This window comes from Epinephelus fuscoguttatus, linkage group LG18 (assembly GCF_011397635.1).
Source record: "Epinephelus fuscoguttatus linkage group LG18, E.fuscoguttatus.final_Chr_v1".
In the NCBI taxonomy this organism is placed as follows: domain Eukaryota; kingdom Metazoa; phylum Chordata; class Actinopteri; order Perciformes; family Serranidae; genus Epinephelus; species Epinephelus fuscoguttatus.
In genome coordinates, this window is record NC_064769.1 from 17,572,293 (window position 1) to 17,598,146 (window position 25,854).

The 25,854-nt window shown below is 40.1% G+C and overlaps 2 protein-coding genes across 2 annotated transcripts in view; both read left to right on the top strand.

Moving 5' to 3' along the window:
• The first annotated feature begins 278 nt into the window (after nucleotides 1-278).
• surf4 (surfeit 4) lies at nucleotides 279-8,757 on the top strand. The gene is made up of 6 exons (XM_049604385.1): nucleotides 279-501; nucleotides 2,940-3,126; nucleotides 4,896-4,972; nucleotides 5,063-5,106; nucleotides 6,005-6,191; nucleotides 8,077-8,757. Exons 1-6 carry the CDS (start codon nucleotides 454-456, stop codon nucleotides 8,341-8,343), a joined length of 810 nt encoding a protein of 269 aa, XP_049460342.1. The 5' UTR covers nucleotides 279-453; the 3' UTR covers nucleotides 8,344-8,757.
• Nucleotides 8,758-13,723: 4,966 nt separating this feature from the next.
• The window catches only part of ass1 (argininosuccinate synthase 1), a 30,158-nt gene continuing 18,027 nt past the window's right edge, over nucleotides 13,724-25,854 (top strand). The window contains exons 1-8 of the mRNA XM_049603877.1: nucleotides 13,724-13,851; nucleotides 16,116-16,250; nucleotides 17,433-17,501; nucleotides 18,202-18,390; nucleotides 20,395-20,451; nucleotides 20,558-20,632; nucleotides 22,323-22,393; nucleotides 22,502-22,532. Coding sequence (XP_049459834.1) covers nucleotides 16,149-16,250; nucleotides 17,433-17,501; nucleotides 18,202-18,390; nucleotides 20,395-20,451; nucleotides 20,558-20,632; nucleotides 22,323-22,393; nucleotides 22,502-22,532 — 594 coding nt within the window. The 5' untranslated portion in view covers nucleotides 13,724-13,851; nucleotides 16,116-16,148. The remainder of the gene's footprint in view (nucleotides 13,852-16,115; nucleotides 16,251-17,432; nucleotides 17,502-18,201; nucleotides 18,391-20,394; nucleotides 20,452-20,557; nucleotides 20,633-22,322; nucleotides 22,394-22,501; nucleotides 22,533-25,854) is intronic.

Below are 25,854 nucleotides of genomic sequence, written 5' to 3' on the forward strand. Positions count from 1 at the left end.
TGCAGATTGTAGTAGTCAGTAAAAATGAAACCATCTTTTAAAAGCTGCTCACATGAGAGTGTGCAGCTGTTGAAGACTTGTTCATGAACATGTCTCACAGTTTAAGGTGAAAGATGAACACAGGTGAGTTGAAAGTTTAATTTTGTGCTACTTTTCAAGTGTAAACCCCCTGTACACCGCTGTGTAGCCGTGTCAAGCCCCCGGACGGATCAGTATACGTGGCATACAGCGGTTGCAGTACCATGTAGGGGGGCTCTGTGTCTCTCGTCAAATCGCGGGGCATTGTGGGGCGGAGGCGGCCTTTCTCTCTGCGTCCACAGGCGGTCGGGAAATCTTCAAGTAAATAACGTTAACGGGGGGAGGAGCAGTCCGAGGGCAGCCTGCGAAAAACCCAACACATTTAAACTGTGTTGCGCTGAGCTTAAATTATTAAAAATCTGATATTAGAGAAATATGGGGCAGGAGGATCTCATGAACACAGCCGAAGACGTGGCGGACCAGGTAACTTCAATTTCTAGCACGGCAGTTGTTAACGCTAGCCGCTGTTAGCATGCTAGCTGCTAACTAGTCTGTGTCAGAATGAGCTAGGCTCTTCAGTGTTTCCTTTAGCGTTGTGACGGCTTTAAATATTGTTTCAACACGTCCACAGTAGCTTGTTGACAGCATTAACATAACCTTGGATTAATGGGATAGCTAATTAACTCGTGTTTTACAATGACAAATGGTTAAGGTGTTTGGTGCTGTCATGTGTCTCCAGATGGATTAGCTAGCATTATTAATTTACACCGACAAAGTGAAACTAACATCTGTTTGGCACCGACCAACCAAACTAACGTTAACAGGTATACATAATGAATGTGTACCTAATTGTGCCAGCTAGTTAGCTTGTCTGTATCCCTTGGTTTGTGAAGTGTAGCTCAGCCAGACAGTGCCAGACAGCAGTTGTGAAATCACTCTCAAGTTATTAGCTAACACTTACTGCTCATATTGTGTTTAGCACCACAGTTGCTTGGCATTGCTTTTGGCTAAGTGTTACAGGGTATCTGTAAATTGGAGAGCATTTGGTTTTCTGTAACTTAGCATCTGCATGTGGCCTTGACAGAGCTGCTTCATCACACAGCTCACCCAAAAACTGGACATGAGTTGTACCCTCACATTATCATACATGCTACAGCTGCCTTCCTGTACTTATATCTGTTTTTCTGAGGTGTTTTTGCTGCACTTACATGAGTACAGGCAGTTCACTCATCTACAAGAGCTGAGCTGAGTTGTAAAGATCAGATGTCAGGTCTGCCTCTGATCCATGTTCCTGTGTATACTGTGAAAAGCCCATGAGATGTGTTTTTTGTGTCTTGTGCTTTCTGCTCATGATAAGTTACTGTAGTCAGGCTCATACGAGGCATGTGTGCTGTAGTGTTGTGTGCTGGGTTCATGGCCTTGTGTTTTTGCAGGACATACCAAACTTTTAATGTTGGCTCTCGCCTTGGGGAAGGACTGACAGTTCAAACATGAAGTCCTGGAGGCAGTTCAGTTTATGTTTATAGCAGCTGTGTTGACCAAAATTAGCCCACATACCCCAAAAAATGCACCACTTCCTTAATCTAATTACAACTGATTGATTTATACACTCCTTTCACGCATGCTGTTTATTGTAACGCATTAAGAAAGGGGAACCTTGGTTGTCTTTTTAAGTAACTCTGCTGACAGCACATCCCTCACTACGGGGTTCTGAAACATGCTACTTACACATTACTCCACAAAATGGTCTATTTCGAGGCTGTTGCAGCGACCTTGGGCTTGTTCGGATTGGCTCCCACTTGGTCCATTCATGTCCCACATAGCAGTCATAGTGGGAGTTGGTGGATGCTGATAGGCTGCCGAGGTCTGACAGTGCTGATGTGGACTGCTGAGTAGGCGGGGTGTGGGGCAGGTCACTGCACCTCTTCTGTGTCACTGTAGTAACTGAGGATTCGTTCATGAAACATGTTTGAGGGAGGATTGTGGTCGAGTTTCTTTTCTTGCTTAAACATTCAGCGACTCATAATAATACAATAAGCCATTTAGGATTAGTACAGGGAGGCTCAGGCCTGTTATTGTCTTGAGAGTTGTGGACCACAACAGAACTCCCACCATGCACATACTTTGCCATCTTACACTTTTGAAATCAGTTCATTTTGTTCAAACCTGTTATGTGATCACTCGGTTTACCTTTGTAGCTCTCGTTTCTTTGCTTGAATATGTAACATGAGTATCTGGAGGGGTTAGAACATCATGTACACTATGACCTCTTTTTTATTTTTAAAGATTTTCTAGAGAGAGTTGTTGTTGTACTGATGGCAGCTAAAGCTGCCTGACTAGTCTAGTCTTAAAAATGGAAAACAGAAAAAACAACCCAGATCAACACTGTGTACATACTTAATGCACATTTACTCACTAAAACAAAGTAAAAACTCGCTCCACAGGTAGTTCCAACTGCCATAGCTTCAGGTGATTGCATACTCTTTCTCCTACTGTACAAGGGCTCACACTATTTCAGTAGGACTGCTTTGGGATTTAAGCAAGGCCTATCCAAGGCTGCAATTCAGCGTTAAGTGAGTACTGTTTCGACAGTCAGTTATCATGGCAATTGCATTCAAATGACTAGTGGGTTGATTCCTATCCTTATGTAAATAATAATTAGTAGCAGACAGTCCTGATGACTTCTTTTCTTTCACGTAATTTTAGACTCTGAGATCTGTCTGAGAAGCAGGTCAGAATATTATTGTTTATGGGACTTTTGTTTAAATTCACTTGTGTTACAGCTAACTGACCCAGTTTTGTTGTTGTAAATGAGAGCAGGAACGCCTCAGAAACCACATCCTTTGATTTTTCTTTTCTGCACTTCAGGCTGCCCTTTTTCTTGTCAATCATATATCCTCTTTCTCCTCTCTGTTGCCCAGTTCCTGCGGGTAACCAAACAGTACCTGCCCCACCTGGCACGTCTGTGTCTCATCAGCACCTTCCTGGAAGACGGCATCCGCATGTGGTTCCAGTGGAACGAACAGAGAGACTACATCGAGGCTACGTGGAGCTGTGGCTACTTCCTGGCGACATGCTTTGTGCTGCTTAACCTCATAGGACAGCTGGGTAAGTGATTGAAAAGGGGGTGAGAGGAATCAACTCAGATTTTATCATAGTAGGAAGTAACATGTTTTTGTAACATTACTGGATGGTTTGTGACAAAAAAGAGTGAGTCAAATTGGTGACCAAAGCAGGTGGCTTGAAAAGTGCTACTATTATGAAATGGACAAATCAGTTAAGGCTGTTTGTGTTTTTAATGTTTATTTGAAACAGGGAAGCTAAAAGCATCAACAAAATGCTAAATATCAGTATAACAAAACAGGTAAAGATGTATGACAAGTTTAAAGTGTGCTCAGTGCATTTCTGACACATTTTGTCAGAAAGTTGTGTAATACACACTAACACAGTGAACCTCTGGGTTATAAACCATCTTACTGATTAGAGGGGTCAGGGGAGACTGACAAGACTTGTTGAAGGAAGCCGAGAGGCAGTCCAGTTGTCCCCAAATCAGTTAAGTTTTGCAGTGTATGCAAAAACGCACCCCATAGTTCCTTGAACTCTGAAGCATATTGGCTGTAAGAGCAGCACACTGATGAAGGCATCACCCAGCAGACGACATGTCAGGTAGATGTCAAGTTCCATTCTAGTCATGTAAGAACCACAATATGAAGCTACAATGAGCACACACTGTAATCACCACAGCATGGCAGATGGGAATGGAAAATTTGCCCTGGCACTGGTATGGTTTGGTTGAGACATGCTGAAGCTGACAGTCAGAGTTTGGCATCATGAATCCATGAACCTGCCCTGCCATGTTTTGTTTACCAAATGAAATGATCATAAGAATTGTTGCAGACAAATCAGCACCCACAACACGGTGCGGCTGTCCTCTTAAAGGAGTACTTCACCCACTAAATGACCATTTGTATATCACTTACACACCCCGTGTAACATTGAATTCATTAAGAAAATTTTGTTTTTCTTGGATGCCTTCATGGTGAATGAAGAATCCAAAAAAGGTGAACATTCTTCATGAAATGAAGTCATTAGGCTCAGTGTTTAACAACAGCAAAACGGAAAAAAAACATCCATTTACAAACTCTCACACAACTCGTGCAGTAAAATCCAAGTCTCATTTATCCAGTCTTATGCTCAGTACTTCTCAAACACATGCATTTTTGCTAAAAACTTCACCATCAGCCTCATTGAAGGCTGAGTAGCGTGCTTGGACGTGCACGTATGTTTGAATTCTGCTCAAGCAGAGCTCATATGCATGCGTGTGCTCAGGCACGCCCAGGGTGCGCTACTCATAGGCAGGAGTGTTTTTATACTGTAACATTTTAGTAAACCAGGTACCAGGTGGGAGGTACTGAGTGTAAGACTGGATAAAGGAGAATTGTATTATATTACACAAGTCATATGAATGTTTGTAAATGGACATTTTGATAAAGTTTTGCTGTTGTTAAACACAGAGCCTAGTGACTACAATTTATTAAGAATTTCTCTGTTGTTGGAGCCTTCATTCACCGTGGAGTCATAAGAGATTCACGGTAACATGTGGTAAGTTAATCATATACAAATGGACATTTTGTGGGTGAAGTATTCTTTTGATAAGCCTGATACTGTAAACTGTGTAACTTTCTTGCAAAAAACACAGTATGCACAAGCAAGTGAAATTCATTGTTTGACTTAAACAAAAACAAAAATGATAGTAATTATGGCAAATCATAGCTCATGATGGCATTTGTCACTGTAAAAAGGAAAATGGAAAATAAAACCTAGTGTGTTGTGAACATAATGACCATAACATGCCTGTGATATCTTTTTTCTAACAGGTGGTTGTGTCCTCATCCTCAGTAGAAATTTTGTACAGTATGCCTGCTTTGGACTATTTGGCATCATAGCGCTACAGGTGAGAACAAATTTACTGTAATTACATTTTTAATGTGCACAAATAATATTTCTTTGTAGCTGATCTGGAGTGTCTTTTTTCCCCCACCAGACTGTTGCATACAGCATTTTATGGGACCTCAAATTTTTGATGAGGTAAGTGTCACTCTGTTAAGTTTAAAGTGCAGCACAAAACAGTGGAATATCTGTATCAGGCTGCTCCAGTTTATTGGCTCCTGAACATAATCGGCCACCCGGGATCATTGTTTCAGTTACCCAATTAAAGTATATGTACAAATAAGTGGTAGAAAATGTGTGAGGCAGTTTGCTGAGGTCTGAAGCAGAATGTTATTTGCATAATGCTTGTCGAATCTCACACTGACAGGTGGTTTCTGATGTTCAGTTTTGAATTTCACTGGTAATGATCATAGATTGGAACTATCTTAATTAATCTGACAGCATGTCATGCCCTTTCTGCCGCAGTAAATGTGAATTTGCCATTGTAGTACGAGAGAAAGCATCTCAGTTGTCAAGCAGACACCAACAATTACTGTGAACACGGCCTGTGATTTATGTAAACATCAACAGGCAAGATGAGTCATCGACCACTGGAGATATTCCTTAAATATGGGCATATGTTGTAGTATTTCTGTTTCTGCATTCTGTGTATTTTTTATTTATGTGCTGTTGGTTATTAAAGACAAGGTTAGCAATCAGTAAGCTGATTAAAAAAGATGCCACGTTTGATTACTGATGCATAATTTAATGAATTTAAATACCAGAATTGAAATTCCAAAAACAAAATAAGCTGTGTTGTGAAAGGCGCTTCTCATTTTATGATTAAATAGGTTGTTAATAACAAAAATGATTCATTCATTAAAATTAAAAACATAGACTGAAACCATACTGAACAGCCTCATTTCACTCTTAAATAAGGTCATGATCAGCCTCAGCAAACCTGACTGTACTGTATGTACCAAGACATTTTACTGCTCGTCTGACTGTGTGTCTGACAGGCACTGTCCAAAAATAACCATCCTCTCTCCTCTCCCAGAAACCTTGCCCTCGGAGGTGGTCTGCTCCTGCTGTTGGCCGAGTCTCGTTCGGAAGGAAAGAGCATGTTTGCCGGAGTCCCCTCCATGGGAGAGAGTTCGCCAAAGCAGTACATGCAGCTGGGTGGTCGAGTACTGCTAGTGCTGATGTTCATGACTCTGCTGCACTTTGACTCCAACTTCTTCTCTGTGAGTACTCACGACAACATAAACCCTCATTTAACACAGATGGACATTTCATCCATAAAGGAGACCTGTTATGCTCTTTCTCATTTTCTGTCATGTATATGTATATATACATGTGTTTACATTACACAGCCCACACTGCTACTTGTAGCTACATGCTAACATCAGGGAAACATGTAATGTTTGTTGCTGATAGGGGCTGCCCCTTGAAAGTTGGATATTCAAATCGTCAGTAGGAAACTCCTCAGTCAACTGAGATAACTTCACCAGTTATTTTTGTTTTGTTTTTGGTTTGTTTGGGGTTTTTTGCTAGTTAGTGTGCAGTGCAGCGTACTTCTGGGGACGTTTTGTTCCCCAGATTTTGCTGTGGAGTGAGCGCTCTTGACTCTCACGCTTCTCTTTGGTACAGACAGCTGTGGCAAAGAGGAGGAGAAACTTTCTATCGTAAGGCTAGGAAACAACATTATCTTCTCTCTCCTGGTTGGAAGTGATGAATTTACACCTCACAGATACTTAATACGACACAGTCTCTCGCTTTTGTTTGATATCTGTTGTCGGCAAAAAATGTCGTTGCACATTTCCGATCTGTCGTTGGCGCTGTTAGCTTGTTTACTTTATTTTTTATTTTTTGCTCCAGTTTCAATGAACGTCCCACTGAGCCCCGTTCAAAGTTTAAAACTTTATATGGAGAAAAAAAAAACCCTGAATCGTTGAATATTTGTAATGGACGAATCTGATTCAACTGAAAGAATTCTGAGACTGTTATAGCCCTATTACCGATGTTGTTTAATTTCTACCCAATTTCAGATCATTTTACAGCTGAAACATGTCCGCTTTGAAAGATTTCGGTTTAGAAGCTCTTACTAGTGATTTTTTTTTTTTTTTTGCACTAAAAAGTACAGCTGTACTCTGTTACAGTCTTTCTTGTCTTGGACGCAATGACGGTGCAGACAGTGTCCAAAATTTTTGATTCACTGGCCTAGGTGACAGGGAGATGAAAAATCCACATACCAAGCTTCTTTATTTTTTTTTTACTGGCCAAAATTATAAATTGCCTCTTCATGTCACTTTGGTACATCTTATTGAGATAATCAGTTATTATGTTGAATATAAACTTAAAGAAGAGGTCAGAGCAAAATATGGAATAAATTCCCTCTGATAAGCAGTTATGTAGTGTGTATGTCTTGAGCTTTTATTATGAAAGGTAAGATTAGAAGGAGTGAAGCTATAATGTGCTGCTGTTGACAGCATGAGAAGAACTAAAGAGTTTGCCATCTTGGCTCAGACTGTAGATCTTCCATGTTATTTTTTTATTACCGTCATAAGTATGGACACAACTCATAACCCTTGGCTACACATTAGTGGTAGCTAGCAGCAGACCAGCAACAAGTGATACTTTAATGGATCAGCTGATGTCCCGTATGGTAAACAGTGTGGCAAAACTAGGAGTGCTCAAGATAGTCAGCTGATGGCACTGTAATGATGTGCATAAAACAAATCTGTAGTGTGTGTGTGTGTGTGTGTCTGTGTGTCTGTGTCACTGACAGCAGAGGAGCAACAGTGCAGTGTGTCCCTAAATGACACCAGAATGAGTAGAGATGCAACATGCTTTATTCTTGTATGTGACTGTTTTGGTACAAACACTTATCCATCAGTGTGGCATGTAGCCCTCTGAGATTTACTCGCCAAATTGAAAATCTGCCTGCATTTGGCGCTTGGTGGGTGTTCCTGGGTGCAGAGATGCCAAGAATGCAGATATGGATGACCCAAAAACACTGACCAGTCAAAGGAGAGTAGGCTTTTTTGGGAGGGGAGATTGAACAAACAGGTGCTAAAAGTGAACTAAAAGTGCACCTCTTCACTCACCTACTGTAACATTCTTCCACAGATCCTGCAGAACATGGTTGGAACTGCGCTCATCATACTGGTGGCCATCGGCTTCAAAACCAAGTTAGCGGCACTGACCCTCGTCGTGTGGCTTCTGGCCATCAACGTCTACTTCAACGCTTTCTGGACCGTCCCTGCCTACAAACCCATGCATGACTTCCTGAAGTACGACTTCTTCCAGACCACCTCCGTCATCGGTGGTCTGCTGTTGGTGGTGGCACTCGGACCCGGCGGAGTGTCCATGGATGAGAAAAAGAAGGAGTGGTAGGCAAACGGGGTACAGATAGAGGATTGCACAGCACCACTAACTCCCCCCACCAACCGGGACACATGACCCTCCCTCTCTTCCAGTCCCCACCAGGGTACAGTGTTTTGTTTTGTTCTTGTTTTTTTCTAGCTTATTTTTTATTTGGCCAACAGACACACACCACCTCGCCCATCTATGGACAATTTTTTTCTATATTCCTCCAAACTGCTGTTTTTCGTTTTTAGTTGAACATATATATATAATGCCTGATTTTTTTTCTAAACTCTTCTTGTATGTCGTCTTTTTCGAAGACAGCAAGAATAAAAAAGCCCAGTGTATTTCAAAGTGCAAGGTAAACAACTAATGGATGATAAATGGAAGAAAAGATTTATTTGTTCTGTGTGCACAAGGAATAAAAAGATATATTTTACAGGAGTTTATGCCATGAGTTACGATAAATTAACGTTGATGCTTTATATATAAAACCGGTAAATTGGAGTGCAGCAGTTTGGGTTCCCCCCCCATGGATGCTGATCTGTTTCCGCCGTTGGATCTTGGAGTGTCTGAGACTTACTTAGCGTATGGAACTGTGGCACTGATTTGACAGCAACTGTCTAGGTTCAGCTCCCCTCCTTTTTTTCCCCTGACACCTTAGCCTTTTATTCATCTGTACACCTTCAATCTCAACTGACTGTTGTTCATGGGGAGTCGAATCCGAGGGGGGGACGTGTACATTGTATACAAAGTGGTGGATTGCAGTCGTGCTTGATTGAAAAATTCAACACAGTTGTTAGCTCCAGGACTTGTTAATGGGCACTTTGTACTGTACGTCTCTGGCAAATGCCTAACTAGTGAACTGTATATGATCGGGGGATAACAGGGGTGGGAGGCTCGACGTTTGTGAAACACCATATTCTGCGATCTAGAAAAGCAAAGAGGACTAAGCAGAGTCACTAGCCATCCGGACTTTGTCTTTGCTCAGTGTTTTTTGCCCTATGTAAGAAAAAATTACAAAAAAAGAATATTCAGTGTATTGATTTTCAGAAGTTTATATTGTATTTTTGATCATTTGTTTTTTGATTTTGGAAGTTCATGGCGAAGAAATAAAAATTCAGAAATATAAAGTCACTGTCTCAGTCAAGGTTTTTAGCTCTTACGATGTTCTCGGAGGCTGAAGGTTTTTGGTGGACAAGATAAATTCATGTAAGTTCTACTTACGAGTACGAAGATGCAATATAGTGAAGTCTTTGCAAGGACCTGTTGGGTATCACTGAAAATGGTGATGAAAGGTTAAAAAACATTTACCTGATTTCAGTCCAAGGTATGGACCATGAACCAACACCTATGTACATGACATGTAAGTGCTGTACTGGACAGGTGGTGGAATCAGCTTGTTGTAAGGTCAAAGACTTTGAGCAAACACTGACCTCTAATGGACTACTGTGGTAAATGTTCACTGCAATGGAGCATTTCGTCATTTCAAGCCACACTGATAAAATAAGATATGGGACAAAGACATTGCTACATACATCTGAAGGTGGTTGTTGATGTCAAAAAAAATGTTTGTGTGTTGTTTACAGTGTCACCTGCTGAAAGAAATTCTGATCAACAGAGCTACTCGACCATAGAACTTTTACCATGAACTTCAATAAACAGCTCTTACTAGCATGAACTGACCAAGTTCTCTAAAATTATTTTAAGACTTTTGGGGGAAAATGTTATTGCAATGGGGCGGCACGGTGGTGTGGTGGTTAGCACTCTCGCCTCACAGTGCATGTCCCCACAGTCCAAAGACTTGCAGATTGGGGACTAGGTTAATTGGTCACTCTAAATTGTCCATAGGTGTGAATGTGAGTGTGAGTGGTTGTTTGTCTCTATGTGTCAGCCCTGCGATAGTCTGGCGACCTGTCCAGGGTGTACCCTGCCTCTCGCCCGATGTAGCTGGGATAGGCTCCAGCCCCCCCGCGACCCTCAAGAGGATGAAGCGGTTAGAAGATGAAGATGTTATTGCAATGTTGTCGACCTAAGCAGAGAGGTGTGTCATAGAAATGTGAGGAAATGAACGTTGATCTGGTTTAGGAATCCAAACTCACCTTGTATCCCATCTTTGAAATGTAGCTAAAGAAATAAACACAAACCCTCTATATCATTTCATAAAAAAAATCAAGGCCTTTCTTAGCCTTGTTATTTTCCTTAGAGCCATCCTTTGATTTAGAACAGTGGTTCTCAAGCTTGTTTGTGTCAAGGACCCTTAAATTCATCCATATGAGGTCACGGATAAGATAAGATTTGGCTGAAGTGACCTGCATCTGAAAAGATTTTATATGATTTAGACCAGAATTCTATAGTTGTCAACTACAGCTGAAGAAATATCCATGTTGGAAGTAAAACCTATGATCAGACTGGTCACTCTTACGACTCTGACCCACATGAGCTAATTTATATAGTGAACTGTGAAAAGTAACATTCGCCATGTTTCTGGGGACCCCCTAAAACTCCCTCAAAGATCCCAGTGGTCCTTGGACTCCTGGTTGAGAACCAGTGATTGAAAAAAACTTGAATGTGCACCTCTCCAAACCTCATTTTGCATATGTTTGTTTAAAGATGTTTGGGCTGTAGGGACTCATATTTTTCTGTTGAATAAATGAGGACTAGCTTTCACTGGGCATATGGAGTTGTTTATGTTTATTGGTCTTTAAAGACACATGAGCCTTTTCAAGTATGCAGAGATTAAAAAAAAAAATGTGTTTTTCTGCCGTAAATCTCACAAGGAACACTGAAAGAAAAGAGAAATCATGGATAAGAAGAATTATAAGAGCTGAAGTTACGAAATTGTACAATACAAAACATCTAAAAGCCTCTGTAGCGTTAAAGATTAAACAAAAGTTTCCCAACCTTTTCGGTGAGCGGACCTCACAAAAAAAGGGCCCAAGCCTTAAAATACCTAACTGTACTATTTAAGTCGCTCCATCTCAATCTAATTATGATTATGTGGGGAGGGGTTCACACTCACAGCCCTGTCATAGCCCCATAGCCTGGAATCAAACGTTTGGTTTTGTGTGCAATGTTTTATTTCTAAGAATTAAATGTCTTAACTACATAGATAGGTTATATGACTGAGCTTTGTATAATAGAAGTAATTAAAGCTCTCTGAGGCCCCTCTTAAGTTCAAGAGGCAAAACAGTTTAGTTCACCACTGCATTAAGATTTAGCTCTAAATGAAGCTAAAGCCGACTGATGATGCTGCTGGGGCACCGATGTATGTCTCTTCCCAATACCCGTTTTCCAGGGTTAGGGTTAGGGTTAGTCTGTCTTACTGTGTGTGTTGTGTTTTTTTCATGTGTCACATTTGATGTCACAGACAGGCCAGAAAACAGATCATCTGAAACTTTACAGTGGTTTCTTCTTTTTTATCTGTCTCTTACTTATTCAGACTCTCTTTCAAACTCAGTGCAGACTAATTTCAAATGATGTTTTAGCACTGCTTGGGCGGAAATGGATGGTATTTTGTGGCTGTGCTTCATGGTATCTCGGCTGTAAAGGAGCTAAAATTAGCATGTTCACCCAGGTGTTGAGAAAATACAAGAACTCTTGAATCGGATTTATAAAGAAAGACAGAATGAGCAACGTTCATTTTTAAGCAATATATCACACTGTTAATCCATTTGGATATCTGCCACTTAACACAGTGTGCTACCTCACTGTAAAACACTATCATCTTATCTGTAGATCATTCTGAGAGCACCTAATTTAAGCTCTAAAACTAGGGCTGCAACTATTTGCTTTAAGTGTCATCCAGTCCTCTAATTATTTAGTCTGTAAAATGTCAAGAAAAAGTGCAAAATGACCATCACAAGTTCCCAGACCCCAACGTGACATCGTCAAACTGTTGGTTTTGTCCGTTCAAACAGGTGGCATCATAGTATAAGCAGCAAATGTTCACATTTCAGAAGCTGGAAGCAGCAAATGTTTGGGTTTTTTTCTTGTTAACTTACTTAAATGTCAAATAGATTGTGAAATTGTCATTTCATTTCCCATAGCTATCCTAGCTACATTTTTACCTGGCATTATAGTGTTTAGCAACAGCAGCTTAGCCATCCATGCAAGTTGAAACAGGGTTTGTAGGTTTTGTAGGATAAATAAATGTTATCCGGAGACGTTTATGTCATTGCTCAGCTGGTGAGGAGTGGAGGAAAGCAACAGCAGCATGCTCTTTTCTCCAGCTGCTGTAGTCTGACAGGTCCAGCTCAAATTGCATCATCAACACTGTGTCCACAAGCTCCTAGATGTTCATTCAATCATTCAGTCAGCGTGGAGAACAGGGCTGAGTGATGAAAGATGCTCTTGAGTTGCATTATGGGAATTGTAGATGCCAATTCTGACCATTTAATGTATCTCTTCTGTTATGGAAACGCAGTAATAAGTCTCTGTTCAGCAGTGGCTGAAGAAGCTTAAGTAAATAAAAGTAAGAATACATTCATGTGAAAGTGCTGCATTCAAAATCCCATCTAAGTACAAAAGTAACATAAATAACTTATTCAGTCTTTGTTTCAAACTCAGTGCAGACTAATTTCGGACAATGTTTGAGTGCTACTTGGGTGGAAGTTGTTGGATGATGTGCTGTGCATTATGGCATCTTGTCGGTAAAGGAACTAAATTTAGCATGTTCACCCGGATGTTGTGTTCCCATCAGTGCTAATTGGAGCCAGGGGCAATATATAGGCCACCCATAACTACTGCAGAGTCATTTGACTTGGTGTGAATGCTGATTTAAACCTTTCCTATTTGTATTATTTTTTTTTATTTTTTAAACAGATGTTAGCGGGTGTTTTGTTGTTGTTGTTGTTGTTGTTTGTGCTGTGTGAAATGGGTTCAAGAAAGGGAAGTTAGGGTTCCAAAAAATGAAAGAAAGAAAGAAAGAAAGAAAAAGAGAAATGAAAGGAAAAGGGATGTGAGAAAGACATGGATCGAGAGCGGAAAGGCAGGGGGGCCCACAGAGAACCCTTATGCAAAGGGCTCAGAATTTGGTGCTACGCCCCTGCTGATACTATAATATATGGTAATAATATATCAGTTACTTGTGTAACTTTTGTACTTTTACTTGAGTTGGATTTTGAATGCAGGACTTTTACCTGTAATGCAGTACTTTCACATGAATGCATTGGTACTTTTACTTACTTAATGCTTCTTTAATCACTGCAGAACAGAGACAAGAAAAGATTGATGAAACAGTCGAAATCAAAGCCAGGATATTCTGACTTAAGGTCCTAGTATGCACTCTACAATTCCCATAACGCAACTCAAGTGCATCTTTCGTCACCTCACCCTGTTCTCCACGCTGACTGCATGAATGAACATCTAGGGGCTCGTGGGGACACAATATTGATGACGTAATGAGAGGTGGACCAGTCAGACCGCAGCAGCTAGAGAAAAGAGTACGCTGCTGTTGCTTTCCTCCACTCCTCAGCCGAGCAACGGCACAAAACGTCTCCGGATAACGTCTATTTATCTTACAAAACCCACTATTTTGTAAGTATAACCTACTTTATTGTTTTTATATTTCAGTTTGAAGTTTTATGAGTCACTCTCAGCGACAGCGTCTAGTAGGCTGGTTTGTCGCGAAGGTTCTCAACTGGCACGGATGGGTCAACAGCTGTCGCTAAACACTGTAGTGCCAGGCAAAATGTAGCTAGGTTAGCTAACTCAGGAAAAAGATAACACTGTGCATGTTTTAAGCCAACAGTGACGGACTGGGACCAAAAAGAGGCCCTGGCATTTTTGACACAGAGGTCCCACGGCGGCGCATCGGCCAGCCAGGGGTGAAAAATTTTCATATTATTTTACAAAAAAAATATGCATTTTTACGTCATTTTAGATCACCAGTTCCTTATTTGTGAAAGAACAGGCGTGGTGTCTCATATCCCCCCTCCCACATATTACTAGGTACTATGGTTGATGATTTTACACATACTAACATAAAAAACACTACCATTGGCAGAACGTTTCAGAGAGCCACAGAGACACAGACTGTTCCACAACTATAGAAACTCACACACTCACTCACTGCCTTGATGCACAGTAGAAGAGGAGATATACAGACACAGTCATTATGAATGATAAAATTGATTTGTGGCTTGCATGGGAGCATGTGGAAAGCTAACCATATGACGAGAATGCGGAAATTCAGAACACACATCACGCAATCAACTCACTACAATCGCACTGGTACAGTAGACAACAATGCACAGCACACAAGATAAAAAGGCAGCAGCTAAACCAACATAAATTCAGGCACGTTCAAAGGCCAGACTAATAACCTCAGTTAATAATACTAGCTCTATGTCTACCAAAACACGAAAATCTGAAATCAAACTCCACACAACTTCATCCTTAAGGCACAGATAGAGTATAAAAATAAATATGTGTCTCTCAGTGTCTTCTTTTAAATTTCTTCTTAAGACTCACATTTATCGTATGGTATTTTCTTTTCTAATTTTCACTCTCCGCGAGCATAGCTTTCCTTTTTTCTCTCTCTCCTTTTCTCCGCTCCACCCTTCTTTTTCTTCTTGTGATGTTGTCGTTGACGTTGAGTGCATTACCCATCATTCGTCACTTGTCAGATGTAAAATGCCATCACTCAATGATCGCGAGAAAATGCTTGATGACCAAAAACACTTTATATTACCATTTCACTTATCTTTATTTAAAATTATATTTAGGCTACTACTTATATGTATATTGTGGCCGATAAAAATGTTTGGGCCGCCAAGAGAAGATTGATTGGTTGATTGATTGATTTATTTATTTATTTAGCCTGGCATCTGGCATTTGCCCAAATGCCAGATGGCCAGTCCATCACTGTACATGACACACTAACTGAAACAAATCTCAGTTGTGCGTGTCGGGGGGCACAGGTGTTGTTGTTGCTCCTCTGAAAACGCAGTTTTACCATGTGAAAACTCGGCTGAATTGTTTTGTATCCACTTCCTCTGGTGCGAAACATAGATTGGGATTGGGAACCAAGGGGCGTCACATTTTGTCACACACCTCCAAATAAGTTGCTCAGGAGTTTGACTCAGGAAGAAGGAAACTGTTGATATCCTGTTTTTTTTTTTTGTTTGTTTTTTTGGGGGGTTTTTTGCAGCTTAAATACAAGAACTCTCTGTTTTTTCAAGTGGGACATGTGATGTAAGCTATCTTGTAAAAAGTAATTAAAATTGACAACCTGTTGCATTTATAAAGATTACGTTAATTTTTTTAGCTATATGTAACACTGTTAATCCATTTGGATATCTGCCACTTAACACAGTGTGCTACCTCATTGTTAGAACACTTTTATCTTATCATTCTGAGAGCAGAGCACCTACTGCAAAATGCATATCACATGTTCCCAGACCCCAGGGTGACATTGTCAAACTGCTTATTTCATCCATTCAACAGGTGTAAAACAGGTGTCAAAGTAAAAGCAGCAAATGTTCACTTTTCAGAAGTTGGAAGCAGGAAATGTTTGGATTTTTTTCTTGATGAATTACTTAAATGTCAAATAGATTGTAAAAATTGATTTGATTTCCCTATGATCATCATATATTTTAAATACAAGCTGCCTCAGGGCCTGTGCCGGAGCTGTGCTGCTCTATGATGAATGAAGCTATTGAAGTTGCTTGCCATGCACATTGTTATAGATTAGATATTTAACCATATTGTCCCAAATGTCAATATTGACATTTCAACTCCACCTAGGCTGGTGACTCATATTGCCTCTCTGCTGTCGCTTCTCTGCTTCCACTCCACAGCTTCTCTACCTGTCGGACTGAGCTGCCATCGTCATGTCTAAAGGTACAGTGGTTTTGGCCTACAGTGGTGGACTGGACACATCCTGTATTCTTGTTTGGCTGAAGGAACAGGGCTACGATGTGATCACATTCTTGGTAAGCTTTAAGGACTAGTGTGTGTGCAACAGGTGTCTTAGTTTCAAAACAGCTGCTTTTGCATGTCACACATCTCTGTTGTGTTATAACTGACTGTTTTCTAGCAGCTGACACAGTTTGTCTTGTCTTTGTCTCAGGCATGTAGGATTTTTTTTTTACTACCTCTCCCAAAATCCTGTCAGAACTACAGTACAGTTAACCCCAAACCACACAGGATTTGGCTTCATAATGCCAGTGCAAATCTCGCTGGATTTACTTTCTGCCCTGGGGCGGTTTAGAACTGCAAAGCAAGCAGATTTTCTTGTTGTCTAACTTCTCATTCAGTGGTTTTGTGATTCAGTGTGGGGGGATGGGCGATTGTCTGTAGTTCACCGCTGTGGCACTGCTGTGGCAGGGAAGTAGAAGAATAGCAGGCACTGATTCAATCCATAATTCTTTGTCTTTGTGAAAATATGCACTTGCATCTACTCTTCAGAGAAGACTGCATCAGCGAAGTCAGGCAGAAATTGATAATTACGCAATTATTAAGTTTTTAATATGGGATGTTAATATCTGTATGTTAAATTAAAGTAGATACTGCACATGCAGACATGCAGTTCACAAGTAATGGAAAAAAAGTTTACACTGTAGCTACTACTGGAATGTCATAATGATAGGTTTTGTTAATAAGTCATAACATTGAGCGTGACTCACCCTTAATCTACTGTCCTTGTATGCTCAGAGAGACACTCAAATAAAAATGATTAAGAACTGAAAATATCAAGTGCACGGTATAGTGTTAGTTCTGTTGTTAGTGTTAGATTTTTGTCATTTTTGTTTACCAAATCATTGTCATCTCATTGCAGGAAAACAGTCCCCTGTGTAGTGTAGGTTCAGGAGATCAGACAGCCTCTTCAAGCCCTTAAATGGTGTTCATGCTTGGTTTTCGCTGTGAGGTTGTTGCTGCACCTCCTCAACAGGTGCAATCTGAATTACAAGATCGGCAGAACAAACACTCGCAAAGTCATGTGCTGGCATGTTTGTGTACAGGGCTTGCATATTATTTCACAGGAGCTCTGAACTGATGTAACTGCAAGGTTTTTAGTTTGTATTTGTGTTGATGTAGGTTCAGCTGCACATATATTTGCGAAAATTAGTATATTTGTGTCACTTTGATGTGCAATTTATTGTGTGTTTTTCTAGGCCAACATTGGACAAGATGAGGATTTTGAAGCTGCCCAGAAAAAGGCAGAAAGCCTCGGTGCAAAGAAGGTAAGAGATGAAATGAAATGTGATGTTGCTTTAAGTGCACTGTCAGTGATTCTGTGTCTTCCTACCAGGCATTTTTCTAAGACTGACAAACAATTTTGGGAAATGAGTGGAGAGAATAGTGGAGAACAATAAGGTGCTTTGACCTTTCTATGTATGGTTGAAAGGTCCAAGCCAGGAATGCTGTGGTTCATGGTTGGTGCTTTAACCTCTAGGGTGCCCCTTATTGGTATTTTTTTAAAGAATATTTTGCATTCATCATGAGCTGGTGGGAAGCACTGACAATGAGAAGGCTAAAGATTCATCTTTTTGCTGTAAGATATCTAATTCAATTTATCCTATCAGATGTCAGAGCTCCCTTAAAGCAGCTGATTACACGAATAAATAAGTGTTTTTAAATGTCCTCTATGGCCTTAGAACACATTGATAATGACCAAATGCAAATTTCCAGCCTCTTTAACGCAGCAGGCTGAAATAAATGCAAATCAGTAGCTGCTTTATTCTGATTCTTGTAGAGCACTCCCATCACATATTTACAGTATGAGACAAAGCCTTTGTTGTGGCAAACAATCATCAGTTATTTCTTCCCCTAGAGGGAAAGATCCTAACTAATTCATTAAATATTTCCCACATAAAAATGGCTCAGAGATGAATAGAATAACATAAAGCCCTGTTCTGTGTCCTGACATCTGTTGATGTATAGGTGTACATTGAAGACCTGCGTGCTGAGTTTGTGGAGGACTTCATCTGGCCCACAGTCCAAGCCAATGCTGTCTACGAGGACCGATACCTGCTGGGCACTGCGGTAGCACGACCCTGCATCGGACGGCGTCAGGTCAAGATTGCACGCAGGGAGGGTGCCCAGTTTGTCTCCCATGGTGCCACAGGAAAGGTAAACATAGAACAAGAGACTACTGACTATGGTTGAATCCAAGATGCAAATTAAATGTATTAATAGAATTATTTACATTTTCTTGCATTTATTCTAGGGCTGGGGCAGAAAAAAGTATGTTTGGGAAATGATACAAAACTACAGACCAGTTTCCTGCAGTTAAACCCTTGACACTGTGGTTTCATGCTACATTCCTGATCCGCAGGATGCCACAGCCAGTTTTTCCAAAACACAAACGAACTAGGTCACCGTCCAAAGTCTGGACATGAAAATTTTGTGTTTGCAGGGTTGAACATTAACTGGTTTTAAACCAAACTGCAACAGTAAGTCAGAAAGTGTCCCTTCTCAGGCCTGTTTCTGCACTCCTTCATTCAGAAACTGTAATTTTCCTCTCTTTAGTGGTCCATTCATTAAAAGAGAATAGATGTTTCCTGCAAATCTGAGACCGATGTTATCATCTCTATTGCCTGCGCTTTTCCCTCACACTGCACTGAAACATGGGCTAAATGAAATGAGTCACTGCAGCTCAAAGGAAAATGCAAATATGTTTTTGCACATTGGAAGCCTATCAAATAGGTTTCTGCAGTGAATGAGACTTGATGAAAATTAGCCTAAATTTCATGCTAGATATGAGGACTTTATTTTTAACCCTGTGACATTGTCATTTAAGTACATTTTGTGGATAGATACCCTGTTTCAAAGATCTGTATGCCTTCCTGACATGTTCAACATGTTCATGTGTTACTAGGATAATCTGGCATGTTTGACCCCCTTATTAGCTGTGAAACAGGCCATTCTCAATTGTAAAATTACAGCTGGAAGTTAAATAAAGTAGTCTAAAGTGTTTTAAAACTGGAAGATAATAGAAACAACAAGTCCATCTGACATGTTGTGTGGTCCAGAGGAATATTAAAGTGCTCTTGAAGATAAAAACATAGTTCAGGGTGGTCCTATGCAGAGCCCAGACCGGAGTTGCATTTTTCTTATTACAAAATGACAATATAATTGTAGTAGTATGATTATATTTGTTGTTAACTGGTCAAAGGCTTCGCTACATCTCATCTCTTTTGGTCAGAATAACTTCTGTTCATGATAAAGTGCTGTTTACGCTGCAGCTGTGCAAGTTGGACAAGTGTTAACGCTATCAAGGCTCTCATAATTACAATTAATTATTATCATCATTATCAAATTTAGAAAAAATCTTTTTAATATACAGTTAATCATACAGTATATTTACGTATATTTTCCTGTTTTTTCCACATAAAATGTATTAGTTGAAATGCAGTGTCCACATTTCACCTGTAGATGGCGACAGATACCGCATTATATTGGTACAATACAAACCTCAAATAACTTAACTTGTAACTTTTTTTTATTTTTTATTTTTTTAAATATATATATGTGGTCATTAATTAAGACAGTGCGGCTTGCTCCCTTATAGATTTTTATTTCTATTTTGAAGCTGATTAATGAAGAAAGTGACAGAGCACTGTGCAGGAAAATATAGAAATAAAAACTAAAGCAGGATTTGGTCATTGCATTTGTCCCATGTCAGTACAGTCACGGGAAACATCACGGCTCAACCAGTGTGCACTGAACTGAATTGTTAAGCTATTATTTGATTAGTCGATTTGTCAGAAATGCAATCTGCAACTATTTTAATAAGTAATTTGAGTAATTTTTGAGTCTGATTTGTCTTCTCATGGTTTTCTTTGTCTTATATGATAGCAAGTTGAAGACTTTGGGGGTTTCGACAGTTGGTTGCATCAAACGAATTATTTTAATATGTCAAATTTTTTTGGGAAATAGCAAGGGGCATTTTTCCACTATTTTCAGACACTTTATACAGACCAACACTTTAATCAAGAATGAAAATAGTCGTTAGTTGAAGCTTTACCATGCACACTTTCATTTACTGTTGTTGTGTAAACTGTTAACACTGCTATCACACCTCACATGTGGTACATAAAGCTGAGCCATTGTGTATGTGGGTTTTTTTTTCAGGGCAATGACCAGATCCGTTTTGAGCTCACATGCTACGCCCTCTACCCCGAAGTTAAGGTAACTTTGCTGTTAAACTGTATGGAGGTTATGGCTTATACTGTTTGACACAACATCTGTTGAAAATGAGGCCGACTCTCTCACTCTCTCTGGTTGTGCTGTTCAGATCATCGCTCCGTGGAGGATCCCTGAGTTTTACAACCGTTTCAGGGGGAGAAAAGACCTGATGGAATATGCACAGGTAACTCCGTCAGTCTGTTAAGGTATAAATCACAAAATCTGTAGTTCAGTTTGGTGGTGTCCAGGGCTGCCAGCTAAAAATTTATTTTGTTGTTAATAAATCTATCAGTGATTTGGAATTACTGATTTGGTCTATAAAATGTCCAAACGGCACAAGATAAATTGAAATTTTAGTATGAAGACTTTTGTTTTGTCTGGAGCATTTAGCAGGATTCCTCAGCATTATAGTGACAGAAAAGAAAAGCAGTGATTATGTTATAACAGAAATATCCCCCTGAGAGCAGGGGTAGGCAACCTGCGGCTCCAGAGCCACATGCAGCTCTTTAGCCCCTCTCCAGTGGCTCTCTGTGGCTTTGAGAGAAAATTATATGAAATGAATAACCCATATTTTTTTAACAATTTAATTTTCATTTATTGTTGTAGGCCTAAAGTGATTTTTACATTCTTCAACTGTAAAATGTGTAGCCTATACTCCGATTACAAAGCTAAAATGTGTGTCATATGTCTGTGGCCTAGTGCCTTTTCCTCTATAACATCTCTAGCAATGACAGCAGTAGTTTTGAGTCTCCCTAGCTTGGCTAGCTGTGGATTCCAAATCCAAAAAGGGAAAAGTCTCAGGGTCAAATAGAGAGTTTAATAATGTATGGACAAATTCATTTGCTTTCATTGGCAATGCTGCAAAGTATAAGTACAAAGTAATCATAAATAGTCCACTGCGGAACAACCACCTTGTGCTAAAACAAATAATGAATGCTCATTTAGACCTATTAGTAATGTTGATGAGCTAAATCTGACTTAAAAGGCTGTGTTGCCTTTATCGTGAGGCTCAAATATGTTTCAGACAGTTTTTTTTTCTTCTTTGGCCAGAAATGGCTCTTTTGATAGTAAAGGTCACTAACCCCTGGCCTAGAGTATCGTATTGTATAGAGCTTTATCATATCTATTGGTTGTATAGACTTTTATATACTGAATGCTCTCCTGCACTTATTGTCTATCTGTAGTTTTTGTTTTATGCTAGAGCCAATTTTTAATTCCCTTTGCTCAGTTTTTAATCCCTTTCTAATGTATATCTTGTCTGTTTCTTGTGCTGCTGTAACATCTAATTTTCCCCCTTGGGATCAATAAAATGTTATCCATATGTGTTAATAAAAGCCAAGTGGTTTTCGAAGAAAAAATTGAATCCCTTCAGGAATTTAGATGCCTATTGTGAAAAATACATACAATTTCTTTTAACATCCCTACTCTTTGTCTGTAATTTAATTTCCTTGTCATGATTATATTTACAGTTAACTTAACTGTTCTCAGATTTATGTTATTTGGACCACACATGCATCATTGGCAGTTTGTTCTTATGGTCCCATTAGATGGTGGTTTGGACCAGTTTTTCCCACTAGAGGGTGGTCATGATGTTTTAAACAAAACCACTCTCTCTCTGGCCTCTGGAGTAAAAAACACAGAGTTGTTGACTCTTCCTTCGAACATATAAAAAATATCTTTCATTTTTTTGTTGATTTGTTTTTTGGTCTTCTCATTGCTGACTCTTAAAGCGAAAAAGCAGTGTGGGGAAACACGTGTATTTTAACCTCTCCGTCCAACAAGTACAGCTGTGATTTGAAGTCTCTAACCTTCAGGTGCAGGTAGCTTACAAGCAAACAGTTTGTAACAAAGCAGCTTTCTTTGTCAAACTGTAGAAACATGGCATCCCTGTGCCTGTCACTCCTCAGGCCCCCTGGAGCATGGACGCCAACCTCATGCACATAAGGTGGGTAGAATTCTTTCACCTTCTTTACCTTCTTTAGTTCCTGTTTTAATGCTTTATTTTTTTCAGAATTAAATAGACTGTAATTTTCTTAATAATGTTTGTTTGCAGTTATGAGTCTGGCATCCTGGAGAATCCCAAGGTAAGAACAGTTCCCCATTAGTATATCTAAATATTCAGAAAAAATTGTTTCTACTTTTAATTGTTCTTGTGTCCTCCTTCTGGCTCCTTTACCTTTCGGAGTGTGATGTGCTGATTTACTGCTTAATAAAACTGACACACTCATGGTAACTTAAGACATTTTCTTACATGTGAGCACTGGTTAAATACCAAAAACGTAACTTAGATCTTAAATAACATATTCTATACTTTCGCACAAATGTATGTTCACTGACAATACTAACATTATAATCTTAATCACTGACACTATGATTCAAGAACCTGTAATAAATAAACTCAAGACATTTGTACCATTTATACAGGTGAAAAGAAAATCTCTACCTAATCAGATTTAGATAGAACGTCTTGAGACTTTACATAAACATCTGGACTCTCAGTGTCATCTTCAGATCAGTAACTGTTTTTAAATTCTTTTGTAACACTTCATGATGTAATCTAGCGCTAAAACAAATTGAACAATCAGGCACAAAAATTACAGATAACATTTGTTATTTGTTAGAACAAAATTGGTACAGTTTACTGTTGAATACAGTAAATAATCTCCTGTGTTCTCACACGCACACATACAGTAATGTTTGCTGTCATTTCCACAACAGACAAACTATTGCATCTTTTTTTTAACCGTTAAGATGTATCATCCACTCGGAGTGACCGTAAAAATAACACGGCAGTAAAGCTACTGTCCCTTCTGCTGACCCATGCCAGCCCCATCAGAGACTAACACGACTCACTCTCCCACAGTGCCATGGGTAAGACCGAGTTTGATCTCTGCTAGGGTGATAGGTCATAGCAGTACATACAGGTTGCCCCCAGTGACCCCCAAAGCTCCCATCCCTTGGTCGCTGTGTCTGTGTCTCTGTCTCTGCTCACCCCGGGTCCTCGTCGGGCCCTGGGAAGAGCCTGGGACACACAGACACTGACTTGTCGTCAGCAACGCTTCGACTAATTCCCGATTTCATGGGAGCCGGGGAGGGGGAAGGGTTAGGGCGTTGCGCCCAGCTGGGGCCTCCTGAGTTCCAGCCCCAACTCCTCGGGACCTCATTGTTCCACTGGTTGCGCCGCCGCGGGCTGCGACGTGGGAGGGGAGCCATTTCATCATGACACCGTGACACCAAAATGTCACCAGTAACAGTAAAGTACAAAGGCAGTGCGCCAGACAGATGAGTCCCCAATGGACGGGGTGTCACAAGGAGGCGAGGGGTCCCGCGCTGCTGGAGCGGAGATGCAGGGGCAGGGCCACTGTAACTCACAGACCTCTATCTCTCACTCTCTTTCTCTGTCCTTTCCCACCCCTCCGCTGCCTCTTTAGTGGTCGGCCTGTGGAGAAATGTTTTGAAAAGAATGAGGCGAACCGGCTCAATAGCATAGCGATGTATGATGACAGTATTGTGTAACTGATTTCATTCAGGGGTTTTGTGTTGGACCATTTACTCCAATATTGAATCGATTAATGGCATTAAATACAATGAAATATTTATGGTGCAGGGGTCCAGAGTGGTAAAAGGATTTGAATACATTACCCAGGGCACCAAATGATATCTTGAACTTTGAACAAGCTGTGATTATTGAGTAATTTTCAGTAGCCTAAACCTGTGGCCCCTCTTGCAATTAGACTTTTTCAAACTATGTTTGTTAATAAAGGTCAGAGTAAACATCACAACAACAACACCAACAACAACAACATCACAATATCTAAATATAATTCCTGGGTTAAACATTAATGTAAATGCCATTTAAGGCTACAGTTGGTAACTTTTATTAAAATAACTTTGTGTCATATTTGTTGAGACTGTCACTACATCCACTCAGTGAAACAGCTGTGAAAAAATCATGTTCCTCCACTTCCTCGTAGTGCTTCTAATAGCATTTGTCTGAGTCCACAGCAGCTGAAGTAAAAAACAACCAATCAGAGCCGAGGAGTCTCTAACGCATCTGTCAGTCATGTGAATCACTCAGTGAATTGTGTTCAGTCTGTCAAAGCATGTAGCGCTGATCAAATATGAATCAATGTTTGGTACTGTATTGACTATTTCTCACCTCAAATTTTTTTGCAAACATATTTTAGAAGAAAGAAGATAACATTGATTAAAAATCCAATTTTTTCACTCTGTTGTCACACACAGGCCTGAATTACACACATGCACAAACAGGACCTATACATGCATTAAACAGACAGATGTCAGAGTGAGGGGGCCGCCATATTGCTCCATATTTTGGTCCAGACAGGGACTTGAATAGGCAACCCTCTGGTTCCTAACCCAGGTCCCTATAGGCTGAGCTACTGCTGCCCTTTAGTGTACTGTTTAGCTTTTAAATGAGAAAGTTTGCTCCAGCTGGTGGGCGATGTTTGGTTTTTGCTCAACTGTTTTCAACATGGTGACAAACTTTTTCATTTTACAGCTGAACAGTACATTAAAATATGTTTCTGAAAAAAATTGATGCAATACAGTAACAGAATCTTGATTCATATTTGATCAGTTAACAAGCAGTGATTAACATGAGTGACAGCTGCGTTAGAGACTCCTCGGCTCTGATTGGTTGTTCTCCTTCATCCATGGTGGATTCCTGCAAATGCCATTAGAAGCACTATGAGGAACATGATTTTTTTCCCACAGATTATCTGGCTCATGTACGATCATATGGATATAGCAACAGTTTCAGCAAATATGAAATATGTTAATATATAAAAGTTACCATCTACAGCTTTAGAGCAGGAAATAAAACAAATATAAATAATAGCAACTAAGTGAATTTCTCACCCAATGCCCAAACCAACATGACAGATTCTGATTGGCCCAAAGGGGTCATCTGAAAGGTCATCTTGTTCTAAGTATCTCCTCTCTGTATCAGCCTCTCTCTCTCCTCCAGTTACAGCCCTAAAGGCTCAGGGCGGACCTCAACTATTCAAACCCCACAACGCCCCCCACATGTTGTACAAAGGCCCCTCTCTGCTCAACACAGTCAGATTAGAAAATGTCCAAATGGTCGCTCATATGTTCTCCTGTAGATAAGAGTCAGCAGAGTTCAGGTTACTCTATGATTAAAACTGTATCCTTCCTGATAACCCCGAACCACCTTGCCTGTAGCACTGTGGCCTGGTGACTTCTTTATTTACTCACCTCCATCTGGCAGCATTAACCTGTGTGAAGACGTGCACCCAGGGCAACTTCAGCTGTTATCATGTTTATGCAGTCACATTTAATATTATTAGCATGCACCTGTTGAGTGCACTGAGATAGATATTGTTGTTAAGTTGAACAAATCATGCTCCTGCGTTTGATTCT